This window comes from Rhinolophus ferrumequinum, chromosome 13 (genome assembly GCF_004115265.2).
Source record: "Rhinolophus ferrumequinum isolate MPI-CBG mRhiFer1 chromosome 13, mRhiFer1_v1.p, whole genome shotgun sequence".
NCBI lineage: Eukaryota > Metazoa > Chordata > Mammalia > Chiroptera > Rhinolophidae > Rhinolophus > Rhinolophus ferrumequinum.
Genome location: NC_046296.1, coordinates 32,207,538 through 32,230,438, shown reverse-complemented (window position 1 = coordinate 32,230,438; position 22,901 = coordinate 32,207,538). Strand labels below are relative to the sequence as shown.

Here is a 22,901-nt window from a genome sequence, read left to right as displayed (position 1 = left end):
TAGGACCTTCAGCCAATGGCTACGCTTCTACGCTTAGCCTTAGCAACGGCAAGCCAATGGGCGGAAGGTTATCTTTTGATCCACTGTTCTTTCCCAGCCAATCGGAAACGTTTTTCGAATGCCCCTGTCTAAAATGCGCAGGCTTCGGGGAACTTGGCATCACTTCTGGGCGGCTGCGCGTGTTGCCATAGCGACCATTATACGTTAACTGGTTTATAGCTTTCCTCCAGGTGGCGGGGCGACTGCGGGGGCAACTCTTCCTTTCGCCCATTCCCTCTAGGCTCCCTGCGGCGGAAAGGCCTTAGCAGGCTCCGGGGGTCTGGCCTAAGGTTCTGCCGCGGTCCGCGGGGGCGGGATGGCTGCGGAAAAAGAGGACGACGCAGAATGGGTCGTGGAGAGCATCGCGGGGTTCCTGCGAAGCCCGGACTGGACCATCCCCATCTTGGACTTTGTGGAGCAGAAATGTGAAGGTAAAAACCAGAGACCGAACCGACAATCTCTTCTTGCTTCTCTTATATCAGCAGTCGTCAGGGAGGTGGTCCGCACAAACCATCTTTATCTCCTGGATTTCCACCTCTGTCGGGCAGGTTTAGAGCTGGTTTGTAGGAGAGATTGCTGTCACTGCGCCTGTTTCTCCTTCATGGAACTGAAAACGGGGACCGAGACTCCCCTACCACTGGGCCCAAGCACACATCCGAAAAACATTAGATTTTAATCCTGTGTTGGGTCTCACACCCCATCCTGCACGTTTCTCCTCTGGACAAGTGCAGTTTAGGTGGGCTTCTTCAACAATTTTCCTTGTGACTTAGGAGGAGAGGCGTCAGTTTACCTCTGAGTTCCTTCTGATCCCAAGAGTTGACCAATTTGGTTTCAGACTTAGCTGAAAACAGCGTCTGTTTTGCATGTGTTCCTAGTGTTGTATAGAGCAGATGCCAGAGGAAATCTAAGTAACATCCCAGTAACACTGAAATTAACAGTGTTTACATACATCACTGACTTTGGGTTGTCAGTGTGTTGTCCACTTCAGATAATTTAAAGATGAGTTTTGTATAACTTTGTGATGTCAGCATGTATTTCAACAAACATTTATTGAGTGTCCTTGGGCCAGAAGCTGGGGATAGAAAAATGAATAAAACAAAATCTTTGTGCTTGAGAAGTTTATCGTTTAGTGGGGAAGACAGGTAGGTAAGTGTAATTTAAATGTAAAGTGGCAGGTGTTATAATAAAGGTAGTCACATGGTGCTGTATTATAAAAGTTCAGAGGAAGGCATCTAACCAGCCTAGGAGTTGGGAGTGGGTAACAGGTCATGAAGAATGTGCCACTTACAATGTCTTGAAGAATGGTTGGAGAAAGGGGTCCAGGTAAAGGCAAAAAGATCAAGGACTGGCCTGAGCAAAGACATGGGGATTTGAAACACCATATGTATTATGTTTGGTGGTATTTCAAGTAATTCTGTATTGTTAAGAGTGCAAAGTTTGGGTTTTAGAGTGGTGGGATATGAGACTTGGGGTCCAATCTTGGAGGGTTTTGTCTGGCTTCTAAGGATCTTGTACTTATTCTCTAGGCAAAGAGCAGTCATTGAAGAGTTTTAAATCAAAAATTACAGAAGTTAGTTTTGCATTTTTAAAAGATGATCCAAGGGGGATTAAAAAAAGACTATTATTTACAATTCATGAATTTGTCCTGTTTCCCTAATTAGATTGTAGCTTCTTGAGGGAATATATATCTTTCTAATCCACATTGTTTCATACTTATCATTCAGTAAACATTTATTTTGGTTTTATTTATTTTAACTTCATTATTGATTTATATGAAATAAAAATGGCCTACTCACTTTTGGTAAAATTTGCATCAGCGAAGGTCCAGTACAATAAAATAATCTGGAGCCTGTTGTAAAAGGAATTAATGTTTAAAAACTATTAACAATAATGTTCCATTAAAAGTTTATAAAGAAACTGTTGTCTTATATTATTGAATGAAATGTAATGTTTGTCTTATATATGAAGATCTTAAGTAGGAAAAATAACTTGTTTAGAATTAACACTATATACAGTATGTATGTGTGTGTACACACATAAAAATATGTTGACTTGTGAGTATATATCCAATTATCTATTTGTAAGATATAAGGAGTGGACATTTATATTTGCATTAATGATTTTTTTTTACATTATGCAATATATATTTTTTAAATTTAGTTTTTGATGATGAAGAAGAAAGCAAATTGACCTATACAGAAATTCATCAGGAATACAGAAAACTAGTGAGTATACTTTTTTACTAATATTTAAAGTTAATTAGAATAATACTAATTTTAGCTTTTCTAGATTAAACAAAAATGGATTTGTCCATTAAAGTTCTTTTAAAAAGTTCAGTCTACCCTAATAGTTCAATCTACCAGTTCCATCAGACTCCAAGGGTTTTCATCCTTATGACTTCGTATGTCTTCTACTCTAGAATCTAAGGAATGGATTTAGGACAACCATGTTAAGGGATCTTGCATCTAATCTTTAAATTTTATTCTTCTACTTGTGCATTCAGGGAAGTGTTAATTATTAACTTAGTTATGGTTATCTTGTGATTTAAAAGTGATTATGGGTAGCAGAAGAGTTGTACCTCATTCAACTTCATAATCCTGACATAATCCTCTAGGAGTTATTTCTAATAGAGGAAATAAAATTGCATTTGACTCTGCAAAAATTTTAACCTTTGTTGTTTTTTTCCATCAAAGACATTGTCACTGCTATATAATTTTATGTGGATTAATAATTGCAAACAAGCATTTCCTTATACTTTTCTAAACTCAATACTTAACATGAAAACTGTCATTTGGAACTTTTCTATATAAATTATTAAGGTTAAACTTTCTCTTTTTAGGTTGAGAAATTGTTAGAAAGTTACTTCAAAGAAATTGGAATTAATGAAGATCAATTTCAAGAAGCATGCATTTCTCCTCTTGCAAAGACCCGTACATCACAGGTTTTTGCTTTTGTATTATTCTGCTAACATAGTTTTGACAAAAATGCCCAGAATTTCACTTAAATTTGCTGTGTTTGATTGTCAGAGTATAATATTGTAGACATTGTAAGAGTGAAAAGCTAATTCATCACATATGGGTTCTGTTTTATAGCTACCTTTAGTAATGATAACTGGAGTCGTTAATGAACTGATGCAATTAAAAAGGAACTTTCTGAACTCAGAACTATAATAGATTACTGTTTTACTTATATAGATCTCTGATAGTTTTGCAGTTGCCCCTTGTTTAATCTTAGCAGATTCACAGTACATGGTTCCTGGGGCTTCGTTCTCTTGGAACTCCTTTTATTGTCTTACTAATTCTGCAGTGCTGGGCTGAAGTAGGTATCGTGTATTTATAACTTAGATTTACTGAGGGCTTATGCTAGCTGCTGGTTTAGGCACTCGATGTGTATTATCTCATTTAACTTTCTTGACACTCCTTAACAAGTTGGTACTATTTTACTTCCATTTAGAAATGAGAAAAGTAAAGCACAAATACATTAAGCATCTAGTGCAAAGTCCACAGCTAAGTAGGTGGTGGAACCGGGTTACCAGACCAGGCACTCCAACTGAGAGGCCTTCCTCAGAGATTGAGGCTAGGGATACGTTACCACTACCCAAAGAGCCTTCTCAAAGAGTGGCTTGAACTTTCCAGCTTCTACCAAATAAACTATAATTTCTTAATGAGATGATAGTGAGAATTGTCAGTGATGTGACCTCAAATTTTATTTTCAGCCTTCTCCTGCTATAGTTCTCCAATACATTATGTATTACAGTCATTCCAGGCTATTCATTCTTGTAAGCATCTATGCACTTGGCTTTGTTCATGCTATTGCTTTACTCTGGAATGTTTAGCCCCCACCTCCCCACTCCACCATCCTTCCTTTACCCAGAAAAATCCTTCCCATCATCGGGCCTGCCTGACATGTTACTTCTTAAGTCAGCTTTCCTGATCTCCCCAGTCTTACTAGCGCTAGTCGGACTGGGCACTTTTACATCTTTGGTGCTTTGCCTTAAATTACAGTTTCTTACAAGTCTGTTTGCCTTACTAGATTGTAAATCCTTTGAGCTATTTTCATTCTTTGCATTCTCAGCATCTAGCATAGAGAGGAGAACTTAGTTTCTAGTAGGTAGTTCTTAATAAATGTTTGTTAAATTATCTTTTTATTGTGGCTTAGAAGAGGTTGCTTTGACTTCTGTTTAATCCAGCACTTCCTGCTACATTTCTCTTTTGTACAACTGCTCATTGAATGACCACCTGTAATTCTAAAGATAGCAACTCTTTATTGTAACGACATTTAAAAAATATTAAAAGTTATTGGTATGCCCACACTAATGTAAACAAACATGATTTTATTAGTTAACTCTATAAACCAAAAGTTGTTTTACAGTTTACCAATAGCTTTTGTTCTAAATGTACCAAAGGTTTAGTTTAAGGAGGAATGATAGGCATTATTTTCTTTTTAGTGGAATTGGAAGAATATGATTGAAAATTATTAACTAGTATTTAAATTTCTTTTAAGACTTTGGTATTTATTTTTATTTTCCTTGTTTTTCAGGAATATTTTTTGCTTTGGTTAATATTTGTCAACCTTTTAATTAAGCCATTGTGAATGAGCCTGAATTACTTTGTGAATAAAGATGTTCTCAGTTATAGCAGATACATCCATCTTTTGCTTTCATTACCAGAATAACTACATTATTTGTGAGTGAAGCTGTCCAGAATTTTAAAATACTGTTTTCAGATCAAGACTAACACATCTTTGTCTTTTGTTTTATTCTGCAACACCTTTGGTTTATTTGGAGTTGATAAGTACAAGGAGGCAATTCTTTCAACACAGACAGACCTGGATTTGAGTCCTAGATCTGTCATTTACTAGCTGTAAGACTCCCGACAAAAGTTGTTTGTCAGTTTTCCTTTCTTATCCATTCTTATTCTCAGTTTCCACATCCATAGACAGGGGTATAGTATCAACTTAGAAAGGTTTTTGTGAGATTTAAGAGATAAGGTTCATAAAGCATTTAGTACAATACCTGACATATATAAGGTGGTCTATAAATGGAAGCACCTCTTAATTAGCTATTTTGGTGGTTGATTAGCACTGTGCTAATCAGGCCAAGGTCATAGGTTCAATCCCCATGTGGACTAGTTAGATTTATTCTCTTCTGGAGCAAACTCTTTAGCACCAGATGCTGAATAGCAACATGATTGAATTAGCCCAAGGCTGTAATTATTACCAGAAAAACAGCTCAAAGCACATTATGTATTGCTTTGCAGCAACCACCTTTCTACATAACGATCAGAATGCTAATTTCCATTATGCCAATATGGTGTGCCTAAGAACAAAGTCAAAAAAACCAGTTGTTTGCCCTGGGTAACTTAAGAGGTAATTTTTATTTTGTTTTCGTTTGCATTGTTTGATTTTGATTTTTAAACCAGCCGCCAGCTCTCATTGAATTCGCATTGCTAAAGCCAACTTGAAAAATTCTTTACCCTTGGTTTGGGCATCATTAGATCTAGACCACTGGTCCTGGATAATCTTTGTCTATTAAAGTCAGCTATAGTAGTAAGAGGTCTCATGACCATAATTAGATGAAGGACACTAGTGTGAAAAAAAGAAAAAAACAGACTTTTTAAGAGCATGTCTTTCTATTAGGTATGTGTGGATTCTTTAAAAATGCTCATGACTTAGGATATCTTTCTAAACAGTTAAGAAAAATAAGACAAAGACTGAGATATTTATTGTTTTAATTGTCGTCAGATGAATTTTGTAATTCTGTGGTATTTTCCAGTTGAAACAGGCAAAAGTGACTTTCTCCATTGCTTGTGATTTTTTGATGAGAGAGCTCATCACTGATTTCTATGTATTGCAAAAGCCAGGGACTTATATTAATATATAGCAAGAGACAATATTTTTCCTCTTGTTTTTGTTTTTTACTTGATTTGCTTTGACTTTTATAAGGTAGACATTAACATTTTCTGAAACATTTGTAATAATAGTAATTTGGGAAAATTATGATGCTTTTTTCGCCAATAGTTTGGACCACTGTAAAGATTACATATGTGGTATACTTTCATTTTCTAAAAATACACACAGGATAATTAGCAATATTTTGTGTGAGTGCTAGAAAGAGTCTTAAAAATTAATAGTGTATTTTTTAGAGCAGTTTTAGGTTTACATAAAATTGAGCACATAGTAGAGTCTCTTAATATTAACATCTTTCATCAGTGTAATGTATTTGTTACAGTTAATGAGCCAATATTGACATACTACTATTAAATGAAGTCCATGGTTTCCATTAGGGTTCACTCTTTGTTTTGTACAGTTCTATGAATTTTGCTAAATACATGTCATATATCTATCATTACAGTATCATACAAAATAATTTCACCGCCTTAAAAATCCTTTGCTCCACATGTTCATCCTTCACATTGTTGCCCTAAACCCCTGGCAACTACTGATAATTTTGTTGTCTTTCTAGTGTGGCCTTTTCCAGAATGTCATATTATTGGGATCATATAGTATGTAGCCTTTTCAGACTGGCTTCTTTCACTAAACAATATGAATTTAATATTCCTCCATATTTATTGTTTATTAGTTCTTTCTATTGCTGAATGATATTCTGTTATATGGATGTACCACAGTTTGTTTTTTCCATTTACCTTTTGAAGTTCATTTTGGTGGCTTTCTAGTCTTTGGCAATTATGAATAAGCCACTATAAATATTCATGTTCAGGCTTTTGTGTGGACATAAAGTTTTCAACTCATTTGGTAAATACCTAGGAATGAGATTGCTGATCATATGGTAAGATTAAGTTTAGCTTTGTATGAAGCTGCCAAACTCTCTTTTAAAGTAGCTGTACCAGCATAGGGAATATAGTCAATAGTATTGTAATAATTATGTATGGTGTCATATGGGTATTAGACTAATTGAGGTGATCACTTCATGAGTTATATAAATGTCTAACCACTATGTTGTACACCTGAGACTAATACAATATTGTATGCCAACTGTAATTGAAAAATAAATTGAAATAATAATAAAGTAGATGTACCATTATTTTCACCAGCAATGAATGGGAATTCCTGTTGCTCCACATCTTTTTAACTCTTGGTATTATCAGTTTTTTGGATTTTAGCCATTCTAAAACATGTGTAGATCTCATTGTTTTCTTTTGTACGTTTTTTATTTGAGTTGTTTGTTTTCTAATTTTTGACCTGTGTAAAGGTCTTTGTATATTTTTGATACAAGTCTTCATTATCAGATACATGTTTTGCAAATATTTTACAAAATTTTCTTCTGTGGTTTGTCTTTTCATTCTCTTAACAAATTTTTTATATTACAGTATCTCAGAAATGGGAATGCATTTTATAATTGATGGTCTATTATAATTTAATTGGCAAGGTTTTTTCTTACGGTACATGAAATAATAGTTTATTTTACTACTCTATGGAGTCATAGATTCAATGAAATAATTTATTACTGTTATTATTATACTAATTTGCAGATGAAGAAACTGAAGCTTAGAGGACTAAATGATATATCCCAGAGTCACAGAGCTGATTCATTAAAGCTGGAAGTAGGCTTTTATTTAATTTGATACTTTTATTAAGGGGTAATTTTGTGGTTACTGATGTATCATTCAATAGTAAATTTCAAGTGACAGTATAAGCTGAATAGATTATAGGCTGAAAAACAAATCCAGATACTGTTTTTTAGGTTTAATAAAACAATGTACATTCTTAATTAAAAATACTTTATTGCTGAAAAATGCTAACCTTCAGCGAATCATAGTCTTGGTGTTGGTGGAGGGTCTTGTCTCAATGTTGATGAAAACGCAGTATCTGTGAAGCACAATAAAACTGAGGTATGCTTGTAGTTTTAAAACTTAAATCTTCATTTAACTTCCAGACTTCTTTCCACAGGCAATTTTGCAACCTGTGTTAGCTGCAGAAGATTTTACTATCTTTAAAGCAATGATGGTCCAGAAAAACATTGAAATGCAGCTGCAAGCCATTCGAATAATTCAAGAGAGAAATGGTAAAATGTTGAATTTAGAAATCTAAGTGCTAAATACATTTTTCTGCAGTTTTGACTATTCTGATTGTAACATGGTTATAAATATAGCTGCCTTGTATACATTTATTTCAAGTTTGAAATGGCTGACTTAAGAGATTCAAGAGTGTAAACTTCCTGATCAATGTATGTTTGACATCTCAAAAGCAGACCAGAATTTAATTTAATGATGTTTTCGATTTCAGAGAGGTTGATTTTTTTGCCCAGCCATTGTGTTTATGAAATTCAATTTTTTTGAGAGGTCACAGTTATAGTTACTGTTGAGAGAATGTGATGACTCTTTTCCTTCTGGCTTATCATTATTAAGACCTTTGTAGGAGACAGTGGTTCTCAAACTTTAGCAAGCATTGGAAGCTGTTGGAGGGCTTGTTGAAACACATATGGTTGTCTTCCAGTTTTTGATTCAGTAAGTCTGGGGTGGGGCCTAATACTTTGCATTTTTAACAAGTTCCAGGGCCATGCTAAAGCTCTTGGTCCTGGGACCCCACTGAGAAATACTGTTCTAGGGCAATGGGTAGATGGGATTGTGCCACCATCAGGGGGAATAGTAACCCTCTTTGGCTTTATCTTTTCCCTGACTCTGTGCCTAATTTCAGTTTCTCTCTATCATTTCCTAGTTTTGTTCCCTTCCTGAGTACTTGAACTGTATTTGACATCTTGACTGAAAACATCTGAGTTTCTAACCATACTTCTTGTTATTGTACTATCTTCTTTTCACCTCAGATTCTTATCTCTGTTTCAGATTTCTGACTCTCATAACATGACCTTAATAACCTATATGTTCCTTTGCTCAATAGATTGGCACTGATATTCTTTACCATGCCTACATACTTTTTAATGGTTTGGCAGCAGGACCCTTTCTTTGATTGTTTCTTGAAGATATGAGAGTTAGAGTTTAGTTGTACTATGCTTTTAGGGGTTTGGAACATGCAACAATAAGGCTTCTGTTGTTGCAGGGCAACCATTAGAATGTTTCAGGGCCCTTGTAGATTCTTCTCTCATTTGTCTGATGTGAGTAGAGATGCTGTCCCTTAGAGCTAACCACCACCCTAACTATCCCCTCAAATCCTAAGATGCTTGTCACAGCAGGTAAGACAGCTGTTGTCTGTGGCTAGGAGACAACAAGGCCCTAACCCTGAATGATGCATGATACTATACTGTTGCTTTAGTGTAAGTAAGTTTGGGAAACAATCTCTTTCACTTTTTCTTCATACCATAGTTTACTTTATAAAACCATTTTCTCTGAATTTTCCTGAAACTGCTTTATTCTGAACTATGGGATAGAGAATTTGGATAATTATTTTACGTTAGTTAAAATTGTTTTGGGGGGTGGGGATCAGGTTTGATAGAAGAAATAGCGAACTTGATATTGGTACATACACTATAGTTTTCACTTTGGAATTTAACTGGAAACTCATTTAGATTTTAATAAAAAAGGAACAAGTACCCATAACTTGTATCAGCTGGATGTCTCAGGCTGCCGTTAGCAGAAAACCTCAATGAAAGTGGCCTCACAGAACAAGAAGCGTAGAGGGAGGGAGGGAAGGAAGACAGGTCCAGGGTTGGTTAATTAGGTGTCTTAGTGATGTTATCAAGGACCTTGACACTTCCCATCTTTATACTCTCTTACCATGTTTCCCCGAAAATCACACCTAGCTGGACCATCAGCTCTAATGAGTCTTTTGGAGCAAAAATTAATATAAGACCCAGTCTTATTTTACTATAATATAAGACCAGGTATGATGTGATATGATATGATAAAATAAGACTGGGTCTTATATTAATTTTTGCTCCAAAAGACGCATTAGAGCTGATGGTCCGGCTAGGTCTTATTTTTGGGGAAACGGTATTCTCAGGATCTTCTGTCTTGATTGCACTCTAGGTGCATGGAATGCAGACTCAACAGTATATCTCATGAAGAAAAGGGATGTTTCTTCCTGTACATCTCTTTTTGTTAGCTAGACAACACTTTCATGGAAAACCCCCAGGTGTTTTCCCCGCAGGTCCTTTGATCAGGATTGGGTCACATGCCTTTATTACACCCTCCAGCAGGGGGAATGAGACCTTTATGATTGGCTTACACCAATTAAGAGTCACTTGTGGAGTGGGGTAGGACAGAGCCCTGCCTCCCAGTATAACTACATAGACCTGGCTTATATTAATTAGCAAGGGAGGGGAACGATGTGGAATCATGCTGCTTCAAACCACAGGGTGGGACAGTTTGCTTGCATTTAAACATAAACTAAAACTTAGTTTCTGCCACAGAATTTTTAATGCATGTATTTAAGAATGTCGCTTTACTTAGATCCAGGGGCAAGGACCTGAGAGTGATGTTGACTGTATTCAAAACTGCAGACTATTTGAAAATTGTCCTTGTGGTGAGACAAATTCAAAAGCCCTATCCTTATAGATTCTTTGTTGTACCTTATCAAAGAATTTGGGGAAAATGCAAATCAGACCATTATTTTGATGGTTTTGAAGTGTTGCATACTGTTACATTATTCTTTCCTTAGTTTTTTTCATTTTACTTACAAAATTTATTAGGAGAATACTAATTGTATATCTTCTGACTTAACAAAAATGCACTTAAGATTGATGGGTTGTATAGATATCAGTTTTCTGGTTGTGATACTGTCCTGTAGTTACTATTGGAAGAAACTGGTTACAGGGTACATATAGCATCACTCTGTATTATTTCTTGCAACCGCATGTAAAACTGCAATTATCTCAAAATAAAAAGTTTAATTAAAAAATGCATTTAAACATCAAGGGGATTAGAATAATAAAGCTACTTTAATTTAGAGCGGACCCAAAATCCCATAATCATATGTGGATAAAGAAATAGAAGGAAAAAATTAAGAGACATGCTGCTAATATCATGGGAATATAATAATTATAGATCTGAACAGATGCTTATTACCAGTCTACCTGCTTCTCCGGAAGATACAGGTAATAAAGGAAATTAAGCCAATACTTAAAATTACTTGCCATGAATTGTTATTTGCCTTGGGCTGAAGTTAGTACCCCCCTGGTTTATAGTTATCAGCCCAATATCTGCATAGGAGCTTTGAGGGGAGAGATTGTTTTATTTCTCTTTATATTTCCCCGATGTGCTTAGCACCAGGCTTTTGCTGCATGTAGTAAGCAAGACCCTTTTCAGTAGCATTTGTTGTAGTATGAATGAAGAGTATTACTGCTATTTCAACTAACAAAGTATTTTATATTTTATTTTGTAAACGCTTTTCCCATTTAAGGGATACTTTTTTTTTTTTTAACTTTATTTATTTTATGTGTGGTTTCCCAGGACCCATCAGCTCCAGGTCAAGTAGGTGTTTCAATCTAGTTGTGGAGGGCGCAGCTCACAGTGGCCCATGTAGGGATCTAACCGGCAACCCTGGTGTTACGAGCATCGTGCTCTAACCAGCTGAGCTAACCGGCTGCCCCGAAGGGATACTTTTGAAACATAGTTGCATTTGTAGGAGCTTATCGATTTCAGTGGTATATCCTCAGACAGTATATGATTGTGGAAGATAAAGTTTATAATATTTAATTTTTATTACCACATATAATTGTCTTTATTTTTAATAGGCAATACAAATAAGAGACATTTCTAGGTAAAATAGTAGCTTTTTTTTTTTTTTTTTTTTTTTTTTTTTTTTTTTTTTGTGGGACTGACTCCCTAAAACAAGAAAAGGATAAAAAGACCACAGTTAAAAAGATAATATCTTAGAATTTTTTTTAAGGGACAGATCTTAATAAATTAATTTGTACTTTTTGATGAACTAGGATAATGAGAAGTAAATGTTTTCAGATGAGTTGATATTCTTTCATGTGGTCTTTGGTTTTGAACAGGTGTGTTACCTGACTGCCTGACAGATGGTTCTGATGTGGTCAGTGACCTTGAACAGGAAGAGATGAAAATCCTGAGGGAAGTTCTTAGGTATCCTCCTTTATTTATTTTTCGTATGAATCATTAGATTATTATAATATGACCTGTATATATGCTTTTTACCCCAAAAATATTATGAATTAATAAATGATTTAATTTCTTCACTGAAGACCACGAAAAGGATTTATCATTTTATTTGTTTATAACTGTGTATTTATTACATTTCTTAATGGACAGAAAAAAATCATTTTCAGATGACTCAGACCAGACCAACCCAATGGGAGGGTCTTCTTCCCCAGCTCCAAAGTGAAGGGAGGATAGAAAGGCTGGTGGATAGGAGAATGGCGCAAGGGGGGAAACTGTGGAAGTTGCTCCAGGACTCACTGCTTAATTTCAGGGGATTTGAATTGAATGGTTATGAGGAGGGAGGCAGGTGTGCTGGTGAACGTGGCCTTTTCCTGGCAGATCCTACTTTCCATGGCAGGGCAAATGGGAGCCTGAGCCAACACAGAATGCTTTGAGTTTATAGTTTTGAAGAGGTAAGGATATTTGGTAATAGGTTTAGAAGACTGGTAAAGTTTTGCCTTGTACTGGTTGTTTTTGTTGGTTGATTGGTGGTCTGAAAACTGATCAACATTGTACTTTTAGATTTTATTTTCTAAGGGCTTGTGAGGGGTGTGTACTACTGTGTAAGTAGTAGAGCTTAGTTAGGAACATGTACGAGAGTTGTCCCGGCTGTTTTCCAAAATCAGACGGCCTCAGTGAGCAGTTTACTAAAGCCAATAGGGCTTTGGCATAAGGTGGCAGGAGAGCTTTGTGATAGCCCCGGTGTCACTGGGAAAACTAGGATGCGAGGATAAATGGATCTTATCAGGAGGGGTGTAACTGATCTCTCTAAAAAGAGAGGTCAAATCTATATTAATGGGGTTTGCCATTCAAATTTGAGTTTAGGATTTCAAACCTTTTGATTTTTGTTCAGCTATGGGTCATTTACATTTCCAGAAGAAAAGGGTAAACCTGTAGTTTATGTTACTAACTATATTATGCTCTGTATGCCTATCTATGTCTTTCTCAGTTGACTATAAGCTTCTTTAAACAAAGCCTGATGATTTCCATTTTTGTTTTCAAAATTCCTTGCAAACTTTGTAAGCTTAGGGTAGCACGTTGCTTGTTGAATATTTTTCTTTGATTAAAGAAGAAAATTTACTTTTATACCTTATTTTATATATTTCAGAAAATCCAAAGAGGAATATGATCAGGAGGAAGAAAGGAAGAGAAAAAATCAGGTGCCTACAGAACATATTAATATAACAGACGTATTTCATTTTTGTTATCTCTTAATGTTTATACTTAGTTTTTGCTGTTAAAATTCAAGCTTATGTGGAACTACACAGTTCCTCTGAGTATTCATATTATTTTGGCAATTCTAAGCATTTATATTTAATTTTATAACTTTATTCACGTTATAATTCATCCAGCAACCTACCTTTAAATTTCCGATAAAGACTGAGATTAACTCCAAAAAACAGTAATACCATTCATACTTGGGAGGATTCCTTTTAAAAATTTCTCTTAATTTTATAAACAAAGAAGATTAAAAAAATATTTTACTTTCCCACTATCCTTGATTCCTTTACTGTTGAAACAAGAACTGCAGTTCCTACTGAGGATCCCCTGCAGGTTTGATCATTATTAGCTCGAAGCAAAATGACTCAGTATCCCACTTGCTGGCATACTGTTCTTCATTAAAAACTATTTCCATAAAGTGCCTGATCTTTCCTAAGGATAAATTAAACATGTATCTGGCTAAGGTGAGGGAAACTAATATTCATTCTTCCCTCTCCCCTCTTCTAGCTTCCTCTTTTTCTGTGTTTTTCCAAACCTCCCTAAAGGGAAAGGAAGCCTAATATAAACTCTCTCAATCACTTGAAAGTCGTTTTCCTTTTTTCCCTTCAATCACTATAATACGTGCTTATATCACTCACTGTCTTGGAAAAACCTATTTTACTCCAAGGCACCCAATGAAGAGAAGAAAGAGAGATGGTGTAGGAGTAAGACATGATTCATGTGTCTTTGAGTAAATCTCCTTTTAGTAAGTGGAGGTGAAATTCATGGATATTAATAAAGATTTTAAAAATGTAATGGTATACAATGGAAAACAGTTCAAAACTGCTGTCAGAAAGCATTAGTATTAACTCTTCGATTTATAAGCAAACTATGTTAGGCTTCTTGAATAATAATATATTTTGGGGGGCATGTGGGTTTTTTTAAGACTTTTTGTTATGGAAATTTTTAAACACACAAAAGTAGAGCTCATAATAATATTCATATATCCATCACCCAGCATATAGGGCTTTATGATTTTGATACCCATGAATTACCTCATAAACTACACGATTGGATTTTCCTCTGTTTTTAAGGAAAAATAAATGATCAATGTACTTAGCTTTTTTCCAAGATTTAAATGATGTCTAGGGTTTAAATGTACTATCTTATTGAGGAAATGGAAATAAACCAATTTGTGGCTTTGTCAGGCATATCACTGTGATCTATAGATTATCTGAAGTGGAATAGCCCCTTATAATTCAGTGGTTTTATTTCTCTTAGAGTATTTCTTGGTGTCTTGCTCAAGGTTACATGAGTAGTAAGAATGAAGCCTGAGTGTGAACCCACTTCTTGTTAAGTCCAAAGTCCTCATCATACTAGTTTGTTACGTTTAGCACTACATGATTTGAAATGAGAATGTTTACGTACCTCAAAAGTGGAAGATATACTGGAAACATCTTAAAAACTTTGGAAAAATAGAATCTCTTGCTCATTATCAATTTAGCAAACAGTAATTTTTTTTTAAACTAATGTCTTTGGATCCCTTAAATAATGAATTAATCAAAATTAATCTAAAATGTCTTTTTTAATTGTATTATGGACTCTTGAAGTTATCAGAGGCTAAAACAGAAGATCCCCCAATGCATGCTAATGAAACTGCAAAAATGAATAATTCCCAAAGGGATGGTGAACGTTTTGCACACCCATCCTCAGGTAAGCCTGAAGTGTTGCTAAACTTTCTCTAATAATATGAATACATAAACATGGTAAAAAGTGTGTTACTTTCTCAATACGTACTTAACCTTCAAAACCCCTTGGAGAGAGTGTTGAATGGCCATTACATTTAAAGTTCTTTGTGAATTTAGCTAAAGAGGTTGCAGGTAGGAAATACCCAGTTGACGGAGAGGGTGTAGTCCCCAAATTTCTAAGTGAAGTCTGGAACCCAGAGCAGTGAACAGAATTCTTTGAAGGAGCCACCATGCTTTGGTGCCACGGCTGCAGCATCCAAGATATGTTCACATAACATTTCATATTCTCTTCTTTGACCACGATTATATGGTATTTATAAATTAGAAGCTGAGCTTTGAAAGATAACATTGTTATTTTTCTAATGAATTAAAACACAACTAGAAAATAAGAGGTAGCCAAGTTACCCAGATGTTTAGTCAGAAACTATCATTGAAAGCAAAATCAATGAGACTGCCTGTGGGAAATGTTAGTAGATGAACTTATTCAATATGCGGCAAATCCACTTTCAATATACTCTGATTTTCTTGATATAAAAACAAGTAATTCTGAAATAGAAATTGAATGATGACCATGAATTCAGTTCCTTTTATCATGGATTTCTGTGGTTTTTTAAAATAATATCCCTTTCTCAATAAAAAAAACCCGTAACTGCCTTTTCGCAATGGGTTTTCTGGTAGAACACAGGTATAGTGAGAACTACGGCTAAATCTAACCCAAAATGGGAAGGGAAAAGACACACGTCAACATCGTTGTCACTGGACATGTAGATTCCGGCAAGTCTCTACCACTACTGGTCATCTGATCTACAAATGTGGTGGGATCAACAAAAGACCCATTGAAACATTTGAGAAAGAGGCTGCTGAGATGGGAGAGGGCTCCTTCCAGTATGCCTTGGCCTTGGATAAACTGAAAGCTGAATGTGAGCGTGGGATACAGCAAAACCGCCCAGAGAAGGGTAGTCAGAGCTCTCAAAACACACGGGTTTGCCAGGAACCATGTCAACGATGGCAGCATCACCAGATTTCAAAAACTTCAGGCCATCTTCCGGCTTTTTCCCAGAATGATCAATCTCCTTCAGCTCAGCTTGCTGTTTGTGACGTGAGACAGACAGTGGCTGTGGGTGTCATCAAAGCAGTGGACAAGAAGGCAGCTAGAGCTGGCAAGGTCACCAAGTCTGCCCAGAAAGCTCAGAAGGCTAAATGAGTATTATCCCCGATAGCTGCCACCCTAGTCTTAACCGGTGGTGGAAGAACACTCTCATATTTGTCTCATTTGGCCCTTTAAGTTTAATAGTAAAAGACTGGTTAATAATTACAGTGTATCATAAAACCTTCAGAAGGAAAGGAGAATGTTTTGTGGATCCTTTGTTTTTTTTGTGTGGCAGTTTTTAAAATCAGTACTTTGTAATAGAAACAAGTTGACCAAAAACCTGTCACAGAATTTTGAGACCCATTAAAACAAAGTTTAATGAGAAAACAAAAAACATAACTCTGTGAGGTAGAAATTATCCGTTTTCTTTTTCTTTCTTTCTTTTTTAAACAAGAAATTAAAGGAAATTTAGAGACTTGTCCAAAATCACTAAATTCTTAGGTGATGAAACTGTGACTTCCCTTGGTCTTCTTACTTCATAATCCTATGTACTTCCACACTTTAGCTTAGAAGAACTTTTATAATTAAGATGGGTTCTATATTTATCTGTTGATTTTGAGGAACTGTATTCTTAATTGATCAAAAAATGGGGCATGTGAACAGGGGCAGATTTATGCAAGTTTCTTGCCTCTTCCTAGCAAATCTAACCACGTTTTCTCATATTCTGCAGATTCTGAGTGGAAGAACCTTATTTGAATTATATCTGCTTTAAATTTGAGCTCTTTTTTTAATTTGCTGGCCCAAATTTAATTTTGTTTTATACAGACATATATACATACACTGTTTAAATCTTGTGTCTGACAAAATTTGAATAAATTTGCTTTGCCTAGTTAAGTGAAGCTGTAGAAAACTCAATCTCAAACCATATATAACCCAATTATGCACATTAGTGGCACAGAACAAATGGCAGGTAATTGCAAAAGTAATGACTTTAATTTTCAAAAATAGTCTCTCTTTTTAAAACAATGAGTATATCTGATATTCCAGGAAATTACTTCATACAGAGTAATGGAAGCCCATTATGAAGACCTAATTTGCGAGGAATCATAAAGGTGTTCGACCTCCTGTTTATCCCTTTGCTCATCTCTCCCGGGTTCCTGCTAGAGATGGATAGCATCTGTTCTCAGATTGACACAAAGAGTTGTGAGAAACGAGATGATCCTTCATGAAGCTTGCTGGTTTTCTGATTCTCTATTTCTAGAAGCTAGAGAGGCTAAGTATTGTGGCCTCAAATACTTTCCTCTCTAGGTCTGAGTTAGAATATATGAGATGTTCATAACCAACTAACTGAAGGCAGACGAAGCAAGTACGTAAAGTGAATATAAATGCTTATGTGCCTCGGATCCCCTGCCTCGAAAATGAATTGTCCCTTCTCCAGCTCAGTGGTTCCGTATTTGGGGGCTAAGCCTCCCTCTGCTTAAAGTAACCGTCAGTAAGAACGGCATGTTTAACTCTGTCTGCATATTATGCCCCGCTTGTTGAAGCTCATCTTTATTTTTGTTTAAGGTAGTTCTGTAGCACTCTGTCTATGTAGGTCATTTCTTCCATGGAGACTTCCTGTATGGTCCAAGTCTGAAGAGAGCTTTTCTTCCAACCTCCCTGGCACTGCAGCACTCACCCCAGGCTAGAGCACTGGTCCTTCAGCAAGTTTCTTGCTCATGCCAAGTTCTTTCTGGTTTTACTATGCTGGCAAGATTTTTAATCATTTGGAAACACCTATGTCATGTTCTCCCAGCATGCTTTTAGTTCTTGGCACTTTTATGAGTCTTTGCTTGTCTCCCTCTGCGGTCTTTCACAGTCCATGTACTTGTACTGAAAATGTTTTATCTTTAAAAAAAAAACACCCCTATCGGGCCAGCTCGGTGGCTCAGATGGTTAGAGCTCCATGCTCCTAACTCCGAAGGCTGCCGGTTCGATTCCCACATGGGCCAGTGGGCTCTCAAGCACAAGGTTGCCAGTTCAATTCCTCGCCCCTGCAATTATGATTGAACATGGCACCTTGAGCTGAGCTGCCGCTGAGCTCCTGCCTGGCTCAGTTGGTTGGAGTGTGTTCTCTCAACCACAAGGTTGCCGGTTTGACTCCCGCAAGGGATGGTGGGCTGCGCCCCCTGCAACTAGCAATGACAACTCGACGTGGAGCTGAGCTGCGCCCTCCACAACTAAGACTGAAAAGACAACAACTTGAAGCTGAGCAGCACCCTCCACAACTAAGATTGAAAGGACAACAACTTGACTTGGAAGGAAGTTCTGAAAGTACACACTGTTCCCCACTAAAGTCCTGTTCCCCTTTCCCAATTAAAAAAAAAATTCCCTATCTTAGAATAAACCGGCTCAGAAAAGCAATTATAATGTTAATCTTGCCTTTTGTCATAGTCACCAAATACCTGGGAAGTACCGAGTACTCATGTTACATCTGCTTCCAAGTTGTACTTTAAAATCTTTACATTTTTCTTAATGCGTTGGTAGGTTTATGGTTATCTTCACTATATATTACAAACAAAAATTATTGGTGTTACTGGCATTTACTCTACTATAAAAAATTATAGCTTTGTTCTGAAAATATAGGGTCACTTACAGTTTTTACCTGCAAGCAAAAGTTTAGAAACCAATTACATTATTAGTAAGGGATTTTAGCACTATTTATTTGGCTTATGTGGCAACCTTGTATCACATTATAGTGAGTTCTAATCTTTGGATAAGAATTATATCTTTTTATAGTTATAGTATCAAATTGGAGGAGTTTGGTATTTGTTGAAATGTCATTATTCATAAGCAACTGTAGTTTGGCCTCCTTGAGGGCAGAGACCATGTTTATTGTTCTCATCCAGTGCAGACACTGAACCAATGTTTGTTGATTGAATAAATGTGAGAAAAAAACAAGTATTAATACTATCTCATTTTGGTGAACCTAGCCTAATACTTAATATTTATTATAATATTCTAATTGGTTTCTATCTAATTACTGCCAGAAATTAAAGTGAATTTTGCTAATCAGTCAGTACAATCTTTGGCAAGAAATCTGGAAATGTTGCCTGAAACTTCCTCCCTCCCACAAAAAGGCCTGAAGATTCCTGGCTTTGAACATGCAAGCATTGAAGGACCAATAGCAGTAAGTATACAAACAAACAAAACACATTACTTTTTAAGAACTGTGAGCAAATGACCAAGTACTAGGAACAAAAAATAAACAGCCATACACTTTGGCTTTTGTTGTGATATTGAACTCAAACTTCTGGTTGAATCAGTCACTAGGTATCTGTGCCACTTATTATACAGACTTGAATTTAAAATAACTCCTTTTTTTTTTTTTAACCCAGAATTTATCAACACTTGGAACGGAAGAGCTCCGGCAACGAGAACACTATCTCAAACAGAAGAGAGATAAGTTGATGTCCATGAGAAAGGATATGAGGACTAAGCAGACGCAAAGTTCAGAGCAGAAAGGAAAACCTGCTGGGGAGGTAGAGGTATGGCTAGCCTTAGTATGTCAAAATTAGCCAATCTAGAGGTGGGATTCTGAGAATCAGAATGTGTGCAAGAAAGTATTGATAATAAACATTGCTTGTAGAGCCATTCATAACTAACCACCTTGCTATGGTAGCACCTGCTAAGTCTTTTCTAGGCAGTTAGATGGTTGTGATACGAAGTTTCTGTGAGGGGTAGAAATAATAGCAGTTTCATTATTCATTTATGTTCTTCTTCCTTTACTTTCCCTGCTCTGAATGCTTAAGGGTCAGCCATCTATTTTATCTGAGCCTTTTGAAATAGATCACCATAGAACAGCATCAGTGCCCCAGCCACCACCTTCAAGATGCTTCCCCAAGAAGAGATTTTTACAATGGAGAGATTTAGGGAACTCAGTCCATGTGTGGCTTTAATTTTTTTTTTTATTTACTAAAAGTGCTCTAATCTTTATTCGAGGAAGTATGTTGGGAAGTTTAGACAAATGAACCCATCTTATATTGAAGCCATTTTTTTTTTTTTTTTAAGGAACTGACAGAGAAACCAGAAATGACAGCAGAGGAGAAGCAAACATTATTAAAGAGGAGATTGCTTGCAGAGAAACTTAAAGAAGAAGTTATTAATAAGTAAATTTAAAACCAATTTAGCAAAACAAATTCAAATTTTCTTAAAAATAAATTATGAATCCTTACACCGAGCCTGTTAGTTTCAAATACTTGTGTTTGTAAAAGCAAATATAAGCTCATTATTACTGTTTTATTAAAGGTAAAGGGTGGTAGGGAGGGCAGCTACTTATGCTGACCAGTTTAGTATAAATTTCTGAATGTGTTGGAGAGAAGATATAGACAACTAATTGATAGTGCATTCAGTCATTCATTACCTGTTGTTCTTAAGCATTGTGCTAGGTACTAAGTATACAGTAAGAAGTCAACTAGATCAGCAGGGTCCCTGCCTTCATGGGGTTAGTGAAGAAGGCCCAAAGAGCAAAGTTGTAGAAGGGAAAAGTGCAGTGTTACAAGCAGGGCTGGTCACACCTTCTTGAGAAAGCTGTATTTAAGCTGATCGAAGGCTAATTGCAGGGAGAAAGGGGAAACAAAAAGCCCACCTGAGGTCCTGCGGGACATAATACAGAACATATAGAGGAGCGGTCAGTGTGGCTGGAGTACCTGGAGAATGCGAGAGGGTTAGCATATGCAGTTGGAGATAGGTGGGTACTGATTTGCAGGGCCTTATAGAGAATGTGAGGATTTTAAATGTCATGGCATTGGGAAGTCACTGAAAGGTTTTAAAGCAGAGTAATTCCATGATCAAAATGTTCATTTTAAAAAGATGCATGGCTGCTGTATGGAGACTATTAGGTGAGTGAAATTAGTTGGGGGTGTACCAGGTATTAGGTAATTCAATGATGAGTAGTTAACTTGGACAGTAAGATAGATTTCAGCATCCTACATTTAGGGCAGGAGCAAACAGGACTTGGAAAGTAGATGAGGGAAAATACTCAATTACTCTGTCTAGAAAAGCTACTACGAAGCATGTAACGGGAACAATCAGTTGAACCTATGAAGGGGAATGCTGCCATGTGTAGGTCTTTTGCATGTGAAGTGATCTTGGATGGTTTTCTGAAGTCTGTTTGCTTAAAGATAACCAGAATACAGATGCTCCTTTACTTATGATGGGGTTACGCCCCAATAAACCCATTGTAAATTGAAAATGTGGTTAAGTCGAAATGCATTTAAGACACCTAATCTACTACTGAACGTCGTAGTTTAGCCCCGCCTCTCTTATATGTGGCTCCGACCACTTAGATTAGCCTGCAGCTTGGCAATTATCTTGAGCTTCATCTCACCAGAAGCAGGAGACACATGAGGGGATGCAAATACGTAAAACAACATCCAGAACACACTGGTGACACAGTACACTTTAGTGTTGGTTGTCTACCCTCGTGATCGCGTGGCTGACTGGGAGCGGCGGCTTCCGAGCAGCGTCAGGACAGAGGATCATATGGCGAATCACGAGCCCGGGAAAAGACAGAAAATCCAAAGTGAGGTTTGTACCAAATGCGTATCGTCTTGCACCATTGTAAAGTCAAAAAATCCCAAGTTGAACCATCATGTCGGGGACTGCGTAGAAAAGACCTTGTATCAGGAACTTCCTGTGTTGTGTCAACCCCCCAAACACCCCCCACTTTTCTAGTTACGGCCCACTCCTGAGGTTTAACTTATAATTCCATTTCATTTCTTTAAATCTATAGTTGTAAACCTTTAAAAAGGGATTCCAAAATTACTTAAGCTCCAACCTTCAACCTGCAGAGAAAAACCAGTATTAATTTAATGTTATTTTTATCACTTAGTGGACAAAGAGGAAAAAAACTAGTGATTAAAACACAAAAATCTGTTTCATGTAACTTTTTATTAAAAATAGTTTTTATATTGGATACATGTTTACAGATATACTTTTAAGAGAACCTCAGGCATACAAATGTGGGCTCTGGCTTGCTTCACTGAGTGAAGATATAAAAACCTGATCTGCCTGAGGGTAGCCAACATGTGGAATCTTAACAGTTACTCTTTAAGGGATATTTTAAGTCCTGTTCTCATATCATTGTGAATGAGCATATGTACCAAGAAAAGTGTTATCCTATAATTCAACAAAACTTTCACATTTTTGCTATAAGAAAAGCATCCTGACGATGATGATTTTAATGTTTAAGACTCATGGCAATTCTTCAGAAAGGAAAATTAAAAGAAATTCTTCGTAAGATATAAAGGTAATACTTCCTACAGGAACTTAAAATTACTTAATTAGGAAGAGTCAAGAGTAAATAGTGAAACGCTTTAGGCCTGGGCTTCTTAGATTACAAGAGCTGAGAGTGAAGGGGCTTGATAAAACTTGCTTGAAAGAAAATGTATGCTATGGAAATGTTACTGATCTTGGTTTAAATTATCTTGAGTCACTTGCCTTTTGAGGTGGAAGGTCTTTTTCATTACTTGTACCTGTAATCAAAGAGGTGGTAATAGCCCCAGGTAGTGATGCTTTGGTGCTGGGACTTTATTTGCCCAAGGCACACCTTCTATAAGGAGTCAGTGATAGTTAAAGTGCAGTTGACCCTCATTTGTTCAGAATTCTTTCGTTCAAATTGGTGTTATGACCTAGTGGTTTATAATAAATATGGATAATTTATTGGCTTTTAAAAGATAATTGTAAAATGGACATATTTCAAAATGGAAT

At 36.4% G+C, this 22,901-nt stretch overlaps 1 protein-coding gene across 2 annotated transcripts; it reads left to right on the top strand.

The window, feature by feature from the left end:
• Positions 1 to 130: 130 nt before the first annotated feature.
• Positions 131 to 22,798, top strand: CFAP36 (cilia and flagella associated protein 36). Of its 2 annotated transcripts, none has more exons than XM_033124899.1 (10): positions 131 to 470; positions 2,200 to 2,264; positions 2,879 to 2,980; positions 7,948 to 8,062; positions 11,951 to 12,038; positions 13,222 to 13,273; positions 14,924 to 15,026; positions 19,181 to 19,320; positions 19,529 to 19,678; positions 20,202 to 20,367. In XM_033124899.1, the coding sequence occupies exons 1-10, from the start codon at positions 356 to 358 to the stop codon at positions 20,301 to 20,303; spliced, it is 1,032 nt and encodes a 343-aa protein (XP_032980790.1). In that variant the 5' UTR covers positions 131 to 355; the 3' UTR covers positions 20,304 to 20,367. The 2 variants fall into 2 exon arrangements, with proteins under 2 accessions (XP_032980790.1, XP_032980791.1); XM_033124900.1 differs by lacking the exon at positions 131 to 470 and adding an exon at positions 1,309 to 1,362 and having other exon boundaries at positions 20,202 to 22,798.
• The last annotated feature ends 103 nt before the right edge of the window (positions 22,799 to 22,901 follow it).